Source organism: Meleagris gallopavo, chromosome 1 (genome assembly GCF_905368555.1).
Source record: "Meleagris gallopavo chromosome 1, MGAL_WU_HG_1.1, whole genome shotgun sequence".
Taxonomy (NCBI): domain Eukaryota; kingdom Metazoa; phylum Chordata; class Aves; order Galliformes; family Phasianidae; genus Meleagris; species Meleagris gallopavo.
This window is the reverse complement of record NC_139404.1, coordinates 20,119,805-20,139,517: the sequence shown is the minus strand read 5'-3', so window position 1 is coordinate 20,139,517 and position 19,713 is coordinate 20,119,805. Positions and strand designations below refer to the sequence as shown.

At 39.6% G+C, this 19,713-nt stretch overlaps 1 protein-coding gene across 4 annotated transcripts in view; it reads left to right on the top strand.

The window, feature by feature from the left end:
* PLXNB2 (plexin B2) overlaps window positions 1-19,713 on the top strand; it is a 249,335-nt gene that overhangs the window by 199,978 nt on the left and 29,644 nt on the right. For all 4 annotated transcript variants that reach the window (XM_085218291.1, XM_085218311.1, XM_085218302.1 and 1 more), the window contains 6 exons: window positions 175-323; window positions 3,877-3,985; window positions 15,786-15,922; window positions 16,554-16,721; window positions 17,654-17,762; window positions 19,218-19,445. In XM_085218291.1, coding sequence (XP_085074417.1) covers window positions 175-323; window positions 3,877-3,985; window positions 15,786-15,922; window positions 16,554-16,721; window positions 17,654-17,762; window positions 19,218-19,445 — 900 coding nt within the window. The remainder of the gene's footprint in view (window positions 1-174; window positions 324-3,876; window positions 3,986-15,785; window positions 15,923-16,553; window positions 16,722-17,653; window positions 17,763-19,217; window positions 19,446-19,713) is intronic.

Genomic DNA, 19,713 nt, shown 5'->3' with positions numbered 1-19,713 from the left:
ATCCAGTCTTATAGTATAGTCATATAGTAATATGAAATATTGGAAAATGGAGCAGGTGTTTCTGGAGCTGGACTAGACAGCAGTCAGCAGCAGCCACCTGCCTGTGCTCAGACTTGCTTATGGTGTATGGTCACTGAAATATTTATTTATTTACTTTCCCTCATGTAAACACAGATTGAGCCAAAGACTGGACCACTGGATGGTGGAATTCTTTTGACCATAATGGGATCTAATTTGGGAATAAAAGCAGAAGATGTAAAAAATATAACGGTGGCAGACAAGGAATGTATTTTCAAGGAGGAATTCTACTCTGTTTCCACAAGGTAATCACTGTATATTTTGCACAACATTTTAGGCAAAAAAATTTAAAAATGAACTTCTGTGCATCCTCACAAGAAGATGACATTACTGTAATTATTAGAAATCACCAATAATAGATAGAACTGGTACAGTACAAGTGCAGTGTTTCATAGTAACATGTCAAAGTTATTACTTGAAATTGTTGCAGATTCCAGTACAGCAACAAATTTATGATAGCGTGTTACCCTCCTGCTTCTGATTCATTGACTTTTTTTTTTTGTTTGGAAAGCTTTCATAAACTATTACTGCAGATGTTTCAAAACTATTTATGAGCATTTAAATTAAAGGCATGATAGGTGTGCATCTAGTCATTAAAATTGTTGGGAAGTCTCAACCACAGAACAGCCAATGGGAAAGTCAGCAAAGCAAGAGGAAGCTTAATTCTTTTCATAACAGTCCAGCCACAGAGGTTCTCTCCTGAGGGCAGGGAGGGAGCCTTGAGGTTTGGGTTAACTTTAGATGACTCAGTTTCATCACAGCGAACAAGTCTATGGGTGCTGAGTTGCCTAAGCAGGTTGGTAGATGCTTTGTAGATTACTTGTCAGACTCTTAAGCAGTGCCAAAAAGTAAAAACAAGGTGACTAAGTTCTTCTAGGTGTGTAGATGCATACTGCAGATTATATCAAGCATCTAATTTCAAGAGGGAAATACCCTTTTGATAGTAGCTGATTGAAAGCATAGCATAAAAGTTCAGTAGTAATATGTAGGTCATTCCAAAAGTAATGCCTCCTATTTATTTCCATGGAAACTACAACAGATATGAAAAGCACAATAACACTACTTGATAAAGATAATCCTGAGATACAAAACACTATTTTCCAACATAGTCACCACCACTAGCTGTGCGTTTTCACCAGCAGTGAATAAAAGCTTGCATGCTGCATTCGTAAAAATCTGCAGCAGTGGAGGTGACCACAGTTGTGACCACTGCTGAAATGCACCACTTATCACTCACTGTGCTCACACCCTCTGTTTGGTCTCTCTAATCATTCAACAAGCAACAGTGAATGTCAACGGGTGCCATTTTTTCTACATGGAGGAATTCAGAACCTTTGCTTCACACACACTTCCGTGTCAGACACCATTTGTCAGACTGCCCCTCTTCTGCCATCTGTCACATGGCAACAACATGTAATGGAATATTGGTGGGAAGGTTCAACCTCTACTGCCGTACCACCAACATCTGCCTACGACATCACATAGTAAAACAGGAGACATTACTTTTGGAGTAATGGAATAACATGGAGTCCTCATGTTATTAGCAGTTTTAAGCAGTGTGATTTTTTTTCTTTCATTCACTTTCAACGTTTAAAATTGCATTTGAAACCTTAGCTTTCTCTCCCCTTGATTATTTTGAAGTGTAGTACAATAACTTTTTGCTATTTCTGTGGCATGTTTTGAAAGAGATATTGAAAATGGCTAAGAGATTTCAGTTTTTTATATTATTTTTTTTTTTTAGCTTTTGAAAAAGCGATGGCTTCAGTCGGTTTGTGGATCAGGCATTTAGCAGCTTCCCAGGCCCCAAGGACCTAAGAATATCTATAAAGCTCTGTATCTCCTACTGCTTCCCAAATCCATTACCATCACTCCCGTTTACACACGCATTACTATCCACAAAATTCTGAAAACTCCCTTTCAGCCATCTTTCCCCATTCCCTATTTCCAGTGTTTGCAAAAGCTGCATTGAATCCCAGTGTAGCCTTACAAGAATTTCCACAGCCTCTTGGCTTTCTCTAAAGCTTTTTGGTATTTTTAAATATGTGGAAAGGAGCCAAAACTGAGATGACTGGTTCCTTGTATCGTAGCAACATTACTGGTTTCCTAAGCTCTGCCAGTGTGGTAATGGGCGAGAACAAATGCAACTCGCATAATGTAATTTACCAACAAATTAGGAGGTTTTGAAGGATGTTCTCCATTAGAGAAGCCTTGAAAAAGAAGGTATTCAAAATGTTTAAATGGATATCTATAATTTTGCATCTTTATCTTTTTCCATTATTTTGTTTAATTATTACTTTATTTATTCTTAATTAAAAAGAAAAAAAAAAAAAAAAAGAGAAAGAAGCACTGAGTCTTGCTTCTCCATCCTTCCTGCAGCAACAAGCTATTCATTTTTAGGAGCTGGTTCCTCCCATAGGTAGGAGGGCAGCAAGTTTTAAAGCACTGGATGCTGCTCGCTGGCTCTGCTGTGGTATTTCTTTGTCTGCTCGGAGAAGTCTGTTCTCCTTTATAGTTTTCCATTTGTAACAGGGGGAGGGAGGCCGTGCCAGTGCTTGGGCTGGGAGGGAGCTTTGCTCAATTAAAATCCCTGCTCATCCCACTGCCGGCTCCCTGTTCACCCCCAAGCCCCAGCACCCGACTGCTTTCCTTAGCTTGACATATGGTAGACATTCTTCCGAAGGCACTGTTTCCTGTTTCTGCCTGACATGGAGATACAACTTCCAAGAATACAGTAGAGATGATGAGGAACAGACTCAGGCAGCCATACACATGCCAGGACATGCAAGAATTTAGAGAATTTTGTCCACTTGCCAGTACCCAGGCAGAAAATTCTGGAGCAGTCCGCAAGGGGACTTGACAATCCTTTTATTATAAGTCCTAATTTAAGAACATTGTACTCAGTAATTTGGGAGTTGGGTTGTGGGTTTTTTTCTGTTTTTTTTTTTTTTTTTTTTTTAAAGAAGTTGTGCCCTGCTTACAGAGGAGCAATAATCCAAGTAGAGAAAAAATGAAGGAAATGAACAGTGATTCCTAGGGTTTGTCCCGTGCGAAACCGCCCGCGCAAGCAGCAAACACTGTGCATCCTTATCTAACTCAATTATCAGCCCACCACTAAGCATTTGTCCCACCTTTTGAGTGTGTCAAATCCTTGCTGCATTTTCATGCTTTTATTCTGCGAGTCACCTGTTGGAAACAGAAATCTAAACATTGCAGCTCTCCCTGAGCAGCAGTGAGAGTTAACTCGGAATGTTTTCTCCTCCACTGTTCCTTGACCTCTGATTTTGCGTGGGTTATCTGAGGATTTATTTTCAGAGAACAGTAATTCTAAAGGGATTTTGATCGTAGGTGTGAAAATGCAGTAGCTGAAAGCTGGGAGATAGCAGGATTCACTACAAAAGCATTAGCAGCTCCAATACACAAAGTTACAAGATAGCTGATTCTTGCATCAAGGTCTATGTGAGGTGTCACTGGGTTTTTTAACACCACCAGATGATGGGAAAACTTTGTATAGGGTCATACAATTTGGCCCTACCTCCGGACTGAATCTGAGTCTTCTATTAAGAAGTGGGCTCAATAGTTGCTATGTACGGTGGTCAAGTTTCAGTTTTACTCCATGTAGATATGATTAAAATATTCCTGGGTGGTTGTGGTGGGAATCTGAGCCCAAATAGCTCAAGCATCTCATGTAGGATAAAGCCAAGTTTATGCTTTTGCTGGCAGCAGGTGTGCTACTGTACCTTGCATTGTATTGCAGCTGTTACTGCTATCAGATAAGCTTAGATTACTGTTTCTCGCTAGGATTGTGTGTCAAGTTGGAGAAATGAAGGTACCTAAACAAGGTCGAATTGAAGTTAACATCAATGGAAAATTAGGTAAATCACCAAGTAACGTGCAGTTTACATACCAGGTAAGTGCATTTTTTTGGCATTGATCTGTTTTATACTTTGTGCATTGCTTGAAGTTTACTTGTTAAACACTTGTTTTGCCTTAAAAACTTCATTTAATCAACAGCACAATTGCTCAAGCATGTTAGAAAACACTAAACTCAAGCATTTATTTACACAGAAAGTATATCAAAACCTATTCTTATCAATAGATCAGTGTCTTATTTTGAGATGATGTTTGCAATGTCAAGTTGAAAAGATGCAGCAGAAAAGAAATTGTAGTCAACTTATTAAGCAGTGATACAATATCTCTGAGTGTCAGTACTGAATAAAAACAAGTCAGCACTGTAAAAATCAGGTTCTTCAGGCACACAGTTTAATCACTGTGTTTAGGCTACCAGTGTTCTTAATTGTAGGAATTAATGCGCAGCAGCTGAAGAATGAGTGCATTAATTTTTTTTAAATAATTTATTTCATTCCAAAATATGGCATGCGGAGACACAGACAGCATGATTTGAGTCAGATTACATGTATGCTTTGTTGTCAGTGACACTGTGAAGGAGAATCTAATTTATGTCTTTAATTGCTTTACTCTAAACATGGCCATGGGTTATTGCTGTTCTAGTCTGTGGATTTAGCAGCAAGTAGCTTTGTCTGTATCTGTGAGGTCTTCCAAATTTCTAAGAGCGTGTGATAGCTGAGAGGTTTAACTAATCTCTATTCTCATCTTAGTATTTAAAATTATGTCTATAAAATCTGTAAATCTATAAAATATAAAGGATGTGTTACAGCTTTATCATCTCCTGTATTTTAACTTCTGTCTCATTAATTCTTTGTGAGAAGGAAAGGAAGGGAGTCAGCAGTAAGAGGTGGAATAAGTCAGGAATGACATTCAGCTGAGAAGAGGATATTCTGGTTTTCACAAAAGAGGCTAGAAGTGGTTTTTTTTTCCATTATTTTGGGGCAATTATCTCCTCTCCCTCATAGTATCTCTGCAAAAGCCCACATTTTGCTTGAAAATGATCTTCTACTGTCACAGCCCTCCTCTGTTCCTTTGTGGAAATGTAGGTTATAATTAAGTCTTCCTTTGTCAATCATCTCATTTATCTTAATGAGAGCAGGAAATGTGCAGAAACGTCATGTCCCATGTTTGTGTCCTCACTATCTCTAGGACAGAGGCTATGACATTACACTGTGTATGTGTTGTACCAGTTCTCCTATGCTTCTCCTGCATGTAAAGATTATTTCATAGTTGGCATGAAAACCACACAAGTTACAAAATGAATTGAAATGTAATGTGAAGCCTTTATGTAGGCTTAGATAAACTCTGTGAGAACTTGTTCTGGTGGGATTCTGTGCTCAATGCAGCTGTGAGAATGAGACAAGAGCAGTGCTGCTGCCTTCCACTGTTTGAGGGAAAGGCACACAAATGCCTGTGGTGCCCCAGGACAAGCTGCCATGTACAGCTATCATCCAGGTGGATGTTTACGTGAAGGTCCAAGACTTCCTATGTGCCAGTCTCTGAATGGATTGAGATTACTGAAATATCAGGTACCTAAACTAGCTGCTAAAAAATGTCTTTATTTACCTCAAAAATGTTTCCATGGGGGCTTTCATTACAGAATGCAGAGCAATGGCAAAGAGTACAGAATCATCAAGCACAGCATTACATGCTTTACAACTAGTGAAATTACTTCCTAGTTTCATTTTTCTTTTTGTTCCATGGAAAATGAAGCCAGCTGTGGTAGTATTAAAATCAGTGCAGGGCTGTCACACTCATGCACACCTCTGCAAGTGTGACATGAGCGCTTCTGGCATCAGAACAGATGGTCAGTACAGCCAGCCTAGGCAGCTGTTGTTTGAAAAGTTGCTTCTTGTTTCATTGCTGTTTTCAGGCAGTTCCTTGGTGGCTCGTTTTAGGAGATACACGAAATCTTTATATAAAAGCTCCACTATTTGATATATAGAAAAGAAAGAAAATACTTTTCAAGAACCTTTCTAAAATAAATCTCCTATTATGTATTTTCCCCTTTCCTTGGTACTCTATCTGCTGCTCTACTACTGGTAAATACCAGTGATTCTGCTGTGTGCTTTGATCACCCTCAGCACAATAGCTTCAGCTTTAGCTGTGTCCACTTGAAATACTGTGTGTGGCACCACCACACAGAAGTGTACAAGCAACTCAAGGAGACAAGGAGCTGCTCAGCCTGGTTTCTCTGCAGAGCAAAAGTGTTACCATACTGTGGGGTTCATACATCTGGTAGGTGGCTGCCAGTAAGACTCATAATCAGTTATCAGGTACTACTGTCTCTGGCTGTAGTTAATGCCCAGCCAGAACAATGAGGTGTGTTTTTAAAGCTGGACTGACAACCTTCAGCAGTCAGCACAACCTGGGTTTACACTTGTGCTTCTGCTCCATTCTGCCAGTGCATTGCTGAGCCAAGCAGCAGGTGAGACTTCCACTAGTTGGGTCAACAATCCAGTTAGAAAGAAAGCCAAGGTTTCAATTTAAAATCATTTCTGAACTAAAATGCCCTGTTCCTAAGAAGTCTGTGCTGTATAGTAAACATCTCATCTATATTTGCTCCATAACAGAAAGTTTTATGTCCCCCTACCCATCACAGTTTCTTCTATCCTGAGTGTTGTTCAAGTACAGACATTTCAGTGAAATTAAATTCTGGTAACCTCATCCACCTCCACTGACCTTTTATTGTTTGTTTCACTATAAGCAGAATCCAGCAATAACCATTCTCCTTTTATTGAAATAGAAATGAAATGACACTAAATTTTAATATCCTGCTATGCTGTGCCTCTGACAATTTGGCTGGTCTCTGTGCAGGAGAAGCCATGCCATGGATAAAGCCCAGTCCTGCTTTTTGTTTATTCATCTGATTGGTTTGTTGATGGCAGTGATAAACAGAACTGAAGGTAGAAGTTAAGCTTTTCCCAGCTAAATGACCCAGGCTAGTGATACCACACAAGTGTGCTTCCTTCCCAGAATACCGCATCTTCAAACTCAAGCCACCAGAACGAGAGCTTGCAGCTGGCTCCAGGTTCTTCAGTGCCTGTTTGCAAGAGCAGCTCTGTGAGCTTTAGATTAAAAAGATTACATGGTTTCACAAAGCTCAAATAAGTGTAAGAAAGAGCAACAAATTAGAGTCTGATCTGAAAACAAACATGAAGATGACTGCTCACTGGCAGTTTGAATATGAATCTGTATGGAAGGATAGATTTAACAAGGCACTTTTTTCCACCGTAATGTTCTTGCAAATAAGTATTTTTTTCTTATCTTCATCCATCCTCTGGTTTCCTTCCTGACTTTACAAGCAGTCGCTGGGGGATCTCTCACTACCACAGTGCTATCAGTGCCACAGGGCTGCAGTGGAAGCTCAGCTCCCTCCTTAATTCTTCTCCACAAGTCTTCACCATGGCACATCCATTTTGCACTATAGTTTGGGGAAGAAAGGCACTTTACATGGCTCGTTGCCATTATGATTGATGCTAATAAACCAGACACCCACAGCAGTCTGGAACTGCTGCCAGAGGACAGTGGCTATGTATTATCCTTCTGCATAGTAATAAAAGTTCTGAAGCACATCTTGGCTCTGTGTCAGCCTGCACAGGGGCCAGGAGAGCTGGGTAACTCAGAGGTTTTGGGAAGCTGCCCTTCCTCACGTGAATATTATTAAACCTAATTTCTGTCATCTGAGGCATCACTTAAAAATATATTCCTCTATTTGGTGCTTGTGGGTTCTGCTTGAAGGCTGCCAGTGAACACTGGTACAGGATAGGCAGGTGTTCCAGCTAACGTGCTTCCGTTTCTCCATCAGAGCTGCCCGAAGGGCTCTGCGGTCTGTTCAGAAAATGATGTGGTCTCTGCCTCAGGACAAAAAGATGCTGCCTACAGTCCAAACCATCCATTGTTTAGGTTATCAGCCCTGAGTGTAAGCCTCCCACCCACAGCAGGCAGTGTGCGTCACTTGGCATACTCTCTGCCTACACACCTGGAAACATTCAGGCAAACTGCAGGTTCACACACAGCAGCCCCAAGAGAGCAGGGCTTGGCCCACCGGCCTGCACTGGTGTAACCCAGGAGCGAGGCCTGGCTGCATTGTCCCTGCAGGCCTATGAGACAGGCCAGCTCAGGGAGCGGCTACCTGTGTGTTCAATGGAAATTGTCTGCCCACTGTCCTGTGAGTGGGTGGCATGTCTGGGGAAACAGGTCCCCGTGTCTGACAGAAGGGGAGGAAGGAGCAGCTCGTGTGCCCTGTTCTTAAGCTTAATTCAACTCCTGTGGTTATGTTTGCAGTCCATTAAATTACACTTTGACCTTCATGAAGGTGGTGAGTGCCTCCAGCACTTCATGGACTACGCCTTTAATGTGTTTAATTTTTGTACACGAGGGCTGGCAGAACAACTCAGCACTGAGTGGGGCGGGGGGAATAATTTTGGTAACAAACGAGTTGTTTTACAGACCTGCTTCAACAGCCAGAGCCGACTGCAGCTGGGATCAGGATGAGGAAAGAGAAAGGATACTTGTTGGAGACAGGACAGATGAGATAAATGCAGAGTAATAACACGCTCTGTACACTGGTGAGAGTGTTGCCCACATGTACATGTGCTTCCTCCTCTGGCCCCCAGCACAGCATCCCACTCCTCTCATGTGTGGAAGTGCAGGGGGACACTGCGCTTGTGGGTGTGCAGTCCCACTAAAGTCAAAGCCCAGGACAGAGGTTGCTGCAGTAGGAGCTGGCAGGAGGGAGTTGAGGCAATTCTACCATTTGCTACCCGCTACGCCCACTTGACACATCCATCTGTTGCTGACTTCCCCTCGTGCTGCAGCTGGCAACTCCCACAGCATCATGGAGATATATTCTGCCACCGTCCTCTTTACCCTCCCCACTTGTCTCTGCTTGTGGTCTGGAAAGGTTGCTTTTTCTCCAGCATCCCCCCTTAAAGCACAGACATTGTGCAAGGTCTCTTTACATCTCTGTTGGTCTCCTATCCTCTGTTGCTTTCCAACTGTTTTGAATTTCTGGCCAGCATTTCAACAGTGGCCTCCTTGGTGGCTGGTTGTTCCTCCCATTTTCTGCATTAGTGAAGGACAAAAGGTGACCACTTTTATCTCGGTGGTGCAGCTCTTGGGCTAGAAATTTCCTATCATAGCTCAGTAATACAGCAGTTAGCATCCTTATTTACAGAGTCATGCAACAGAATATAAAAAGTTCAGGGTGTGCTTGGTGGTAGAATATTAGAAAAAAAAGAGAAATTGGAAAAGAAAATCCGCAGAACCTAAGTGATGCCCCGTAGGACTGCAGTCCTCTTGTTTATGGATGCTGTGTGAGAGACCAGAAGTGAGTTGGCTCAGCACAACTATGTAAACCAAGAGAGCTGAAAAAGCAAATAAACATAACGAGTGAAAATATTAGTTGGCGTAGCAGATCGAATCCCGAGTGCAAGACAGGGGAGTGAAAAGGAAGCTGGGGGAAGGGTTTTGTGTTGCACCTGTGTATTTTTAATGGAAAAATTGCAAAGAAGCTGGATAGCAGGAAGAAAAGGGGAAAAAAGTAACCCTGCTGTTAGCCAGATAAAAGCTGTGCTTCGATTGGACACCAGCAGACCACAGACACCTAAAACGCTAGGAGCACTTTCAGCCTCTAAAAACTATCTTTTAATAGCATTGTAATCAGAAACCTAAAGAAATAACAAATCACCTTCCTATCTGTGCAAAAAGACTGCAAGCAATAAAATATAAAAGATGAAAACGTTCATTCTAGATTAATAAACAAAATGAAAAATATAAGAGCTCAGATGCAAGTGCTCAGAGGGGCTGACGTAGCTCTATCAGTAGCAGCAGTCATGTACATTGCTAATAAGTAAGTTTGCTGCTAAATGTGATTATAAGTGGAACAGACATGGAGATAATTTACCCTCCAGCATGCAGAAAGTATGAAACTATGACAAATAATATATAAGCATTTCTGTGAACAAATTTGCAAGTATGAGATGGAGGATGCAAGCAGAAAGGAAGGAAAGGTTTCTGGCTGCACCAAAGAAAACAGGACACTGGAAAGTGGCCTGGGCATGAAGTCATATGCATGCTTGGGCCAGTGCTAGTATTTCTGCCAGGACATCATTTTCCCCTCATACCTGTGTGCTGACGAAGTACGATGTATTTCAGAGACAGATTGTTACGAGAATATGACATTACTGTGAGGCACAACCCAAAAATACAATTTGTGAAGCTCAGGTCAGTCTGTGATGCAGGGATGAGGCAGGGCACTGGGGTACACAGGAATTTGAGTGTAAGTTGCAAGTAATTCATTGGTGTTACAAAGAGAATAAACTCTTTTGCTACAGAAGAGTGTCACACTGTTTAAATGTTATATATCATAAGCAATGTGCAAGGATTCTGCTTAGATATTATCATCGCCTCACTGCTTCCAGTTGGAGTAGATAACCACTGCTTTCAGGTAGTCTATATCAACAGGATCAGCACTGACTATAGTTATCAAGGCAGAACAGGTAACCTATTCACAGCATTATTATTATTCTTCAACCAAAGCTACCTAGTGGTTATCAAAGCCCTGGAAACCTGCTCATCAGCTCAGAGTACTAACCCAGCAGTCTGGTACAGCACGGGAGAGAGAGGTCGCAGGTGCATTTTGAGACCTCCCACTTGGCATTATTATCTCTACCAAAGATTTAAGGAAAGTTAGAATGTAACAGATAGAAATGCTCAAATTTCCCATGGCTGACAAGCTAAAATCTGCGCTGACCTACAAGCAAGAAATCCTGTTGAGAGCAAATTGTTTTTTCAGAATAAATCATTCTACACCTGTTGGGAGCAAGCAACACCTGTTGAGAAGAGATCCTTCTTCAAATAGCACAGCTGAAGATGCACATATCAAAACTGCAAATCCACGTTCTACAAGCACAGGACCTAGTCATGAAAGAGTAGGGTCGTGAGAAGTTCTTCTGCTGAGAGATGACCTACATGCCTTGACAGGCCATTGAGCAACTGGCAGGCATCAGAGCAGGCTTTTAAAAGCCAGGCAGTCAGAAAGCCCAGGCATGAGGGAACCTGTTATTGCAGAGGAGATTTGTGCTCAAGCAGACACAATGTACGTGGAAGACATAAACAGTATTTCCCAGTGATTAAATGTGTCCATTGCTTAGACCACTGCAACTTGAAAGAGTATCTTATCCTTTCAAGCAACTGCTATGTAAGTGAACTTCAATTTTCTACACTTGAAGGAATTATAAAACAAGAGTTAAATTAATGTTGGTAGGGTTGTTTAAATGTTACTGTGTCCATGAGAAATGAAGCACTGCCAAGCCCTCACAAGAGCTGATGTTTTCCAGAAGAATTATTACAAGGCTGCTATAAATTCCATATAGGACACATAATCAAATGTTCTGCTTAACATCATAATTGCAGCAAGCACTGTGGTGCAATGTTGCAGAAAGTGTGACGTCCCCCAGGCACGTTCTGACTGAGCAAACAGATATGGAGATGCAGAAGAATGAAAATGGAAGCAGAGTATCTGTTATGAGGCAGGAGTGCTTTTAATTCAGGAACTGAAAGGAGAATAGGGAAGAAACTAGGACAAAGGAAATCCTTGAGGGGATTTTGAAAATGTGGTATCACTGATCTCACAGCACTTGGGGTCCTGGGCTGATCAGTGCAGGTTGTAGTGGTTGAATTTTTAGCACTGCCCAGGATTCAGCCCAGGTGGAAGAGGCTTGATTCTTGGTAAAAGTAGCAATTTTTATATCACCCAAACCAGGTTAGCAGCGAAGGATTTACCACTTTGCCTTCTTTTTCTTCTGCAAGAAGGAATCTCGTGGGGAGCTGTGGTCTGCGGCATAGAGGTGTGGGTAGGTTTCTTGCAGCTTTGCTAGAATTGGTACAGTAAGACTCAGCCTAGTGGCTTGCGAAGGTCTGAACCTCTCCACATGTGAGTGAGCATGATGTGACATATGGGAAAGGGCTGCCTCCTCCTGAGGTAACACGATTCTTCTGAAGGCCTTGTAGCATTGCTGAAGCGCCTTTTTAAAATTATCATAGCATTCAGAAAAATGTCTTCTCCTGCTCATCTTGTCTCCATAGCTGCATTTCTGAAAAATGCTTTCTGGGTAGCCATTTAGGTGAGCTACACTTTTCCTTTGTTGGTACTCTAAGACGACCACCGGGTGGGCTGCTGCAGCTTCGTACTTTGAGCCATCTGTGAAGATTTTAGAAGAGCGCTAAAGCTTGCTGATAGTGCATTGGTTTTGCAATAAAATTGTTAAAATTCTCAATAATTTATTTAAGCTACTTATTTTTCTGAAAGGTCCTGGAAAGGGAAGGAAGAGGAAATGAAAAAGAAAAGGAAAAGGAAAAAAAGGAAAAAACTGTGAAACAGAAAACAGCAAATTAGAATTATTGAAATTATTTTCCTAACAAATTTGTGGTAACAAGCTGTTATTTATGATGCTTTGTTTTAGTAGTCATCCTGAAAAACTCTGCACACAGAGCCTAGTTTAGCTTCTCCTTATTAGATCTTTACTACATGTCCATGTTATTTAGTCCCTGGAGTGTTCTTGGTATTTTCAAAATTAGTTTAAATAGATTAAATATGAATACTTTGGATTAAGCTGTTTTAAAATAGCCCTTTGAGGGATTGCTGCAAAACTGGTGATTAAAGAGAAAATAAGGGTTAAACGTTACTATTTCCACTTCTTCAGCTGCTACTTGCAGTAGCTACCATAGCAATTCTTGGCCTCAGCTTTTCATTAACCTGAAATGAGGCTGAGATGTGCTGGCTCCACGTTGCAGCTGTGCTGTGGAAGTGGGGCGAGGTGTGGGTAGCATGTTCTCTTTTTTGGCATTGCTGGGTTTTCGCAAAATGATGCAGAATCACGGAATGGATGGAGTTGGTGGGGATCTCTGGAAGCCAAACGATGCAGCTCTTCCTCAAGCAGGGACACCCAGAGTAGATTCCATTTGCCTCATGAAATTGTACCTGGGCATCACTGCAAAAAGCCTGGATCCATCTCCTTTTAGCTCTTTAACTATTAGCAGAGCCACAGTCTTTCTAATAAAAAAAGGAAATTCTAGAGAAAATGGAACAGGTACTTGTTTCACATCCGCATTGCTGTTGTTATTCATAGAGGGTTGTAGCTGTTCATGTAGGCTGCCAATAAAAGGTCCCACAGAAAATGGTTCTCAGTGGTTCTGCTTTGAGTTCATGACTTGCTTGGTATTTGCTGATTGTTAGCTACTGAACCAACTGTTGCACTGCCTGTGTTATGGATCAGATACCCCAACTGAGCTTTAATGTAATTATTTATCTTTGTATAAAAGTTTGACAGATAGAGTTTAGAAAAAAGGCTAAACAGTCTACATAGTTTTTTCCTGAGGTTGAGGGGTAAAGAATTTGTCCACTAATTTTTTAGTAGTTTTTGGGGAATGTTGACGTATGGAAGCTGTCCCTCCCACATCCATCTATCTGTTGCTGTGGATTTTTACTGGCTATAATGTACTAGTCCGATATAGTTAACACTTTGTAGCAATTAAAACTTAATTGGAAGTTAATAAAAAGCATGGTTTTCTGTCTGTTAAGGTTAAATGTAAGGTGTTTGGTAAGTTTTTACAAGCAATACAATTGTAGTATTTTTAATCAACAAAATTGAATTTCAAAAAACCACCAGTGAGCTTTTTTGTGAAGTGCAGATCAAGACATGTTAATTTGAGCTTCAGATGTGACTTTCAAAACTGGCCTACTCAAATCTTTTATTTACCCTTATGTAATCTCAATTTAGGTTAAATCAGCAAGCAATTAAATCTGAAGAGTATGCAGAGAGAGGGCTGTATAGATCTAAGTAAGCAGTTTTAGTCAACTCTATTATGTTGAATCAATGTTCCCTTTTATTTAAACTATGCTTAAAAATTACTTTGAGTCAATTCCTTACATAAAATGTTGTAACTCAAGTGATGTATTAAATTAAAAAGAAATCAGAGGTTAGTTCATGAGAGCAGTCACGTGCTTTATCATCGTACATCTAGAGGAGTGAAGGGTTTACAAACAGATTTCTCTTAGGGAAGAAAAGCAATTGACACCCAATTAGTGTTAAAGCATATTCCTAAAGCTCAATGACTTGAGAGCAAATTACAGTTGTCATTGTGGATTTGTGAAGTGTGCTGAACCGTGATACATTCCTTCAGAGGGAAGTTGCTCAGACATGAAAGTATATAACAAGCGCAGCAAGTACAAGTTCTCTATGTTTCTATAATATCAGTGCTTCAATAAAACAAATTTGTCAAGTAATCACAAGGTCAACTGAATGCATTTTTACAAATTCCTGCTATTTGGTAAATACCTATCAATGGCTCGCTGAGCTTTCAGCCGAACTCCACTACATCATTCCCTCTTCTACCAGCCACTCACGAACCATTGTGTTTGTAGCTGCAAGCTGACACAGAGATGGCAGTCTTTTCATGAGTAAAATAACGCAAGTGAAAGCTTTTTGCTATGTGACTAGTCAGCAAAACTTTCTGAGCATGGCCTTTCCCCTTCTGAGCATGGCCAATCCTCTGAGTGAGCATCCATGCAATGTGATGATGATCAGGTAAACCCCAGTCAGAGAAGGAAGTCCTCAAATGTCTTTGCTCTTCCTTTATTCATAAAATTATAGAATCATAGAATGTTTCATAGAAAAGTTTCAACTCCCCTGCTGTGTGCAGGGTCGCCAACCACAATCATCTAGAATCAACTAGAATCATCTAGTTTGGAAAAGATCTTCAAAACCACCGAATTCAACCATCAGTGTGAGCTGCCAGGTCCCCTCACTGTTGACCATCATGTGTATGCTACACAGAGCACTGCCCTAAGGCTGGACTTCACCATCATCCACTCATTTTAGCAAGTCGGCAGGTAGCACGTGCTGAAGCCAGGCTGAGTGATCTCAAGCCACTTACATGGCTTCACTCACACTCTTAATTCAGAGTTGTCCTGAATAGCAATGATTTTCTCAAGTGGGAGTAGGGACTACTTAGAGATGAAGTAATTAAATTGCATTTCTCATGAAAAGCCTTCACTGTTAATTTATAGTATTTGTCATATCTCTGGGAATGCAGTCACAGAAACAAAGAATGAATTGAGAACAAAAGGAGCGAACTTACTTGAGAAATTTTTATTTCTGAAAAATTTCATGACAATTTGAAGCTTGTTTCAAATGATTTTAAGAAATCCTTTCCAAGCTTTTAGGCGTATAAAGAAAAGTTTAGTGTTTCCTAATTTTTTTTTTTCCTATGAGCTCATTGGTAAAGAAGGAGATAATACTCTTTTACTGCAATTAAAAGTCCTGCATAAATGGAATCTTAATATTCTTTTTGTTTTTTTAGTATCAGTTCTGTAAAACTTATTCTGTATCACCTGTCACTGATGTGGAATGTAGGAAAGGGTAAGGAAAGGTGAAGGTAGATTCAGCCATAAGGAAGAGAGAAATATTAAATGTGAAAACAAGAAATTCAACACAAAAAAACACAGATTTAATGGCAATTAACTCTAAATATTGCAAATAGGAAATTTAAGTTCAGATAAAGCCATATCAAGTGAAGTATGAAGAAAACATGAGTACATTCACATCACGTTACTTCTACCTTTGCTCACCACGAGTAATGATAGACTTTTATTTGAGAAGACTTGTCGTTCATTATTTTTATCTTCTTATTTTTCAGGTAATAATATTAAACTACTATTATCTCCTATACTCATTAATACTGGTGTCAATTTTATTTTAATTTTCTGAAGTAGTTTGATCACTTTCTCTCTTCAGGACCCTCAACCTACTAGAATAACACCTCAAAGTGGTCCACAAGCAGGTGGAACCACGCTTACCATCACTGGTATGAACCTGGCAACTGGTTCTAAGAAGGATGTTCATGTTTTTCTCGGTAGCCAGCCTTGCAATGTGTAAGTACCCTGGGTAACGAAGAATACAGAGTTGTATCCTGACAAAGCACCAACCTTTTCTGGCCTTTAAAAATTACACAAATCTTTTGTCTGTCTCTTAGTGGTAATGACTCATGCTGTGCAATGTGGTTCTGCACATAATGTTCAGACACAAACTCACTCAGAGGCTTCAGCTGGAATAGGTAGCTGCAAAAATCACCAAAGCTGAAGAACTCATTTATGCAAAGAATTTTACAGTTTCAGCTCACTCTGATTGACTGGCTACTCCAAATCTGGCCATGCTCTCACTCAACATTTCCTCACTGGTTCCATATACATATACGCTTTTAATTCCATTGTGCCTCTTTACTTGTTCCTCTCAATTCATGATCTTTTTATTAATTGCTGCCCCCCAAAATGGAGTGAGATGAAATGTGCTGGCATCACATTGTGTTTGTACAGTATTCCTTTTCATATCTGCTTAAAAACTAAATGATCTGGAGAAGATGTTACCTACTCATGTAATTTCCTAATGCTTAGCAGAAATAGAGTTTTTTATTGTTGTTATTATGAAGTACTATAGTAAAGAATACAGATCTCAGTAATGTTAGTAACTAAAGATGTTTCCTTTTCTTTATCTTCTGCAATCTAGCACTGAATTTGGAGATGAGATTGTTTGCGTTACAGGACGCAATAGCAAGGTTGAAGTTGTTGGAGTCACAATGCGCTATGGGGAAACAAAAATTGATGTACCAGTGCAATTTTCATACAGTGAGAATCCTACTGTCACCAAGTTCAAGCCCGTAAATAGCTTCAGCAGGTAATGAAGTGTTTGTCATTACTTCATTTACAATTGGGTTAGAATATGTTGTAGCTTTTTCTCCATATAGAACTGTTTGAAATAAGTCTCAAACTTATACTCTGACTGTTCTGCCTATAGGGCACCGTTGACAGAGAGAGGAATCAAGTAAAGTTTTTCTTTCAGGAAGAAGTGCAAGATCATGATCTTAAAAATAGGATGATAAAAATAAAATCAACCATGACTTCTCTGAGATAAATTGGTACCTTCCTTCATGTGTAGGGAGTAATTGCTTATGTAAAACTTGATGTGTTTTTCATACTTGCTTTTGATTTTTGTTTGAGTGGTTTGGAGGCCTCACAGGTTCTTTGGTAGATCACTAGCGATTTACTCCAGAGTATTTAAAAGACTTTTTTTTCCTCCTTATGAACTGAACCTTATTTTAATGGATTGCTCTGAGGATTGCTATCCTTCTCAATCTGTGTTACTGAGAAGACTTCAGTTCCCACTGGCCACTTGTATGCATTCTTTTTCTTATGTGAATACATTCTCTTATAAAAAAGATGTTGCAAATGAAAAAGGAATAGGGAAGCCAGTTCCCTGCAGATCTGTGGAAAATGCACTCACCTTTATCTCAGTGTGTGGTAGATGGACAGATTTGAACAAAAACATTGCTGAAGTAAAGCACACAAAAATAGGCATCAGTGAAAAGCTACTGACAAAATGACTTGCACTTTTCTATTCTGCTATTTTAAAATTAGTTTTGACATTGCTGTTTTTAAATGATGTTGTCATCAATAGCATTAACAGCAATTCTTTGTGTAGAATATCTACATGACATATAGCAATTACATAACTGTTTTCAGTGGAAGTAGTAGTGCTGTAGGATAAAGCAATCTATAGCTGTAGTATTTTGCCAATTACTTGACTTCTCTATTAATTTTGTCTTTCAGTGGAGGGAGAAATATTACAGTAACTGGAACTGGGTTTGAACTGATCCAGAGTTTCTCACTGATGGTACATGCAGAGCGTCCAGAAGCAGGCAAACTGAGCTCCAAAACGGTAATTTTCTTTTTCCCCCACAAGGCATCACACTGGATGCATAACACATAATCTATTTAAAAAAATGCATGATTTTGCCCACTTGAGTTCATTGGGCTTGAGGTGGAGTAACGTTCGAACAGGCTTCTGGGTCTGGTCTGGATCTCAGTCTGAGAAAAGCCCACTCCTGCCATCTTCACTTACATTTACTGCTTTAAAATTATTTTCATTCAAAATGAGTAAGGATATAAGAATTAAGCTTTGGATGGTAAACTGGATATATTTCAAAACTTGAAAATGGTGTAATTTGTCTTTGTCTTTCTCCTTCCTTGCAAACTTCAGCAATTTGCTTAAAAGTCCTACTGTACTGCATTCTTGGCTTGCACAGTCAGTACTCAACAAAAAAATCTTCTCTTTCTTTCTGCAAGCATATTCCACTTATAGCATGTTCCTAAAAAAAGATATGAACAATAAATAAAGTTAAAAAAGAAAACAAATGTCTTGCTTGTAATGTTAAGAACTGACATTATCTCTAGGTCTCAATTTCCCACTCTTTTCATGAAGATTGCAATTTAATACAAAGATTGAGAGCTTAAAAAACAATATTCCAGTAAGAATGTGTTTTAAGGCTTTTTCTTAAGGCTAGCTTTTCAATTTAAGACTGTAGTGTGGCTCAATTTCAAAAATAGAGTTGCTAATCTGTATTTCTAGTGTTTTATGTGTGGTTCAACTTTTAGAGTATGCCAAAGCCAGCTGGCTTTGTAATCTTTTTTGATCTTTTGTTTTGCTTCCATTTCTGTAGCAATATCAATATTTAGGAGAGAAGCTATCAAGTGGCATTTGATTTCTGTGAGAAACTAAGGTGTTAATAGAGAAGTTCTGAGGGTTCATGTTAGTGCTGTTGGCTGTGTGTGTTACTGTTGTTGGCTGTGGTTTGTGTAACTGAATGGCTGAAGGAGTTTGTAGGATAAGAACATTTATGTAACTGAGAGTGAGGTGAGGAGCAGATCAATAGAGTTGTTATCAATTAGTAACATTAGTAAATTTTATTCAGAAATTCACTTTGTAATTGTCTTGAATTTCAGCAAGGTATTCTACAGTATCAGTAAAAAGAACCTGAGACACTTCATGGTTCAGAAGATGATCTGGATTAAACTTCCCATCTAAACCTCTTAATCTTAGAGCAGTTTACTGATATCAGCCTAATTGTCCAGAGCCACAGAATTTGGAGGCAATGGAAAGTGAGCTGTTTTTTTTTCTGGGGACAGCTGCTAGAGCATAATGAATCAACAATTTGTTCCCATCATTATTACTTTTTCTTTTCTTTTTAGCAAGTGCCACAAACTGTGTTATTTTTGCTGTATAAAGAGGATACAACTCTGGTGTTTTTATTTCTGAAGTGTAAAGTTATCAACATTTATGTATAAGAACCAATCAAACTCTAATATGTTCATGTTCTTCTCCTGTTTCTTGTAGTTTGTTGGAAACTATGTTATGAGACTTAATGAAACCACAGTGGTTTTTTCTTCACTACCAATATTGGAAGATCCAGAAAACTATAACATTACCACAATTATTCTAATGGATCATTATCAGTTGGTTGTAAAAAATGAGAGTCATTCATTTACATATGTTGCAGACCCAACCTTTGAAAATTTCACAGATGGCATCAAAAAGCAAGTCAACAAACTTATAAATGCAAAGGTAAATTTATTAAGAGATTATGGTTACTCACTTTGTCCTTGATCCCTTGATGTGTGGGATTTCTCCTTTCTTTCAAAAACCCTTAACCTTTAACGAACGGCTGTTTGGTATAATATTTAAAATTCTAGAATGCCTTACCCCTGCTAGATAATAAATATTGTCTCTCCCTCCCCCTGCCCTTCTCAGAGGCCTTTTGCCATACTTTGGGTTTCCCCAGGACTCCACTACTTTTGAGTCTGGCCTTCGGAAATTTCTTCTCCCAGAGAGC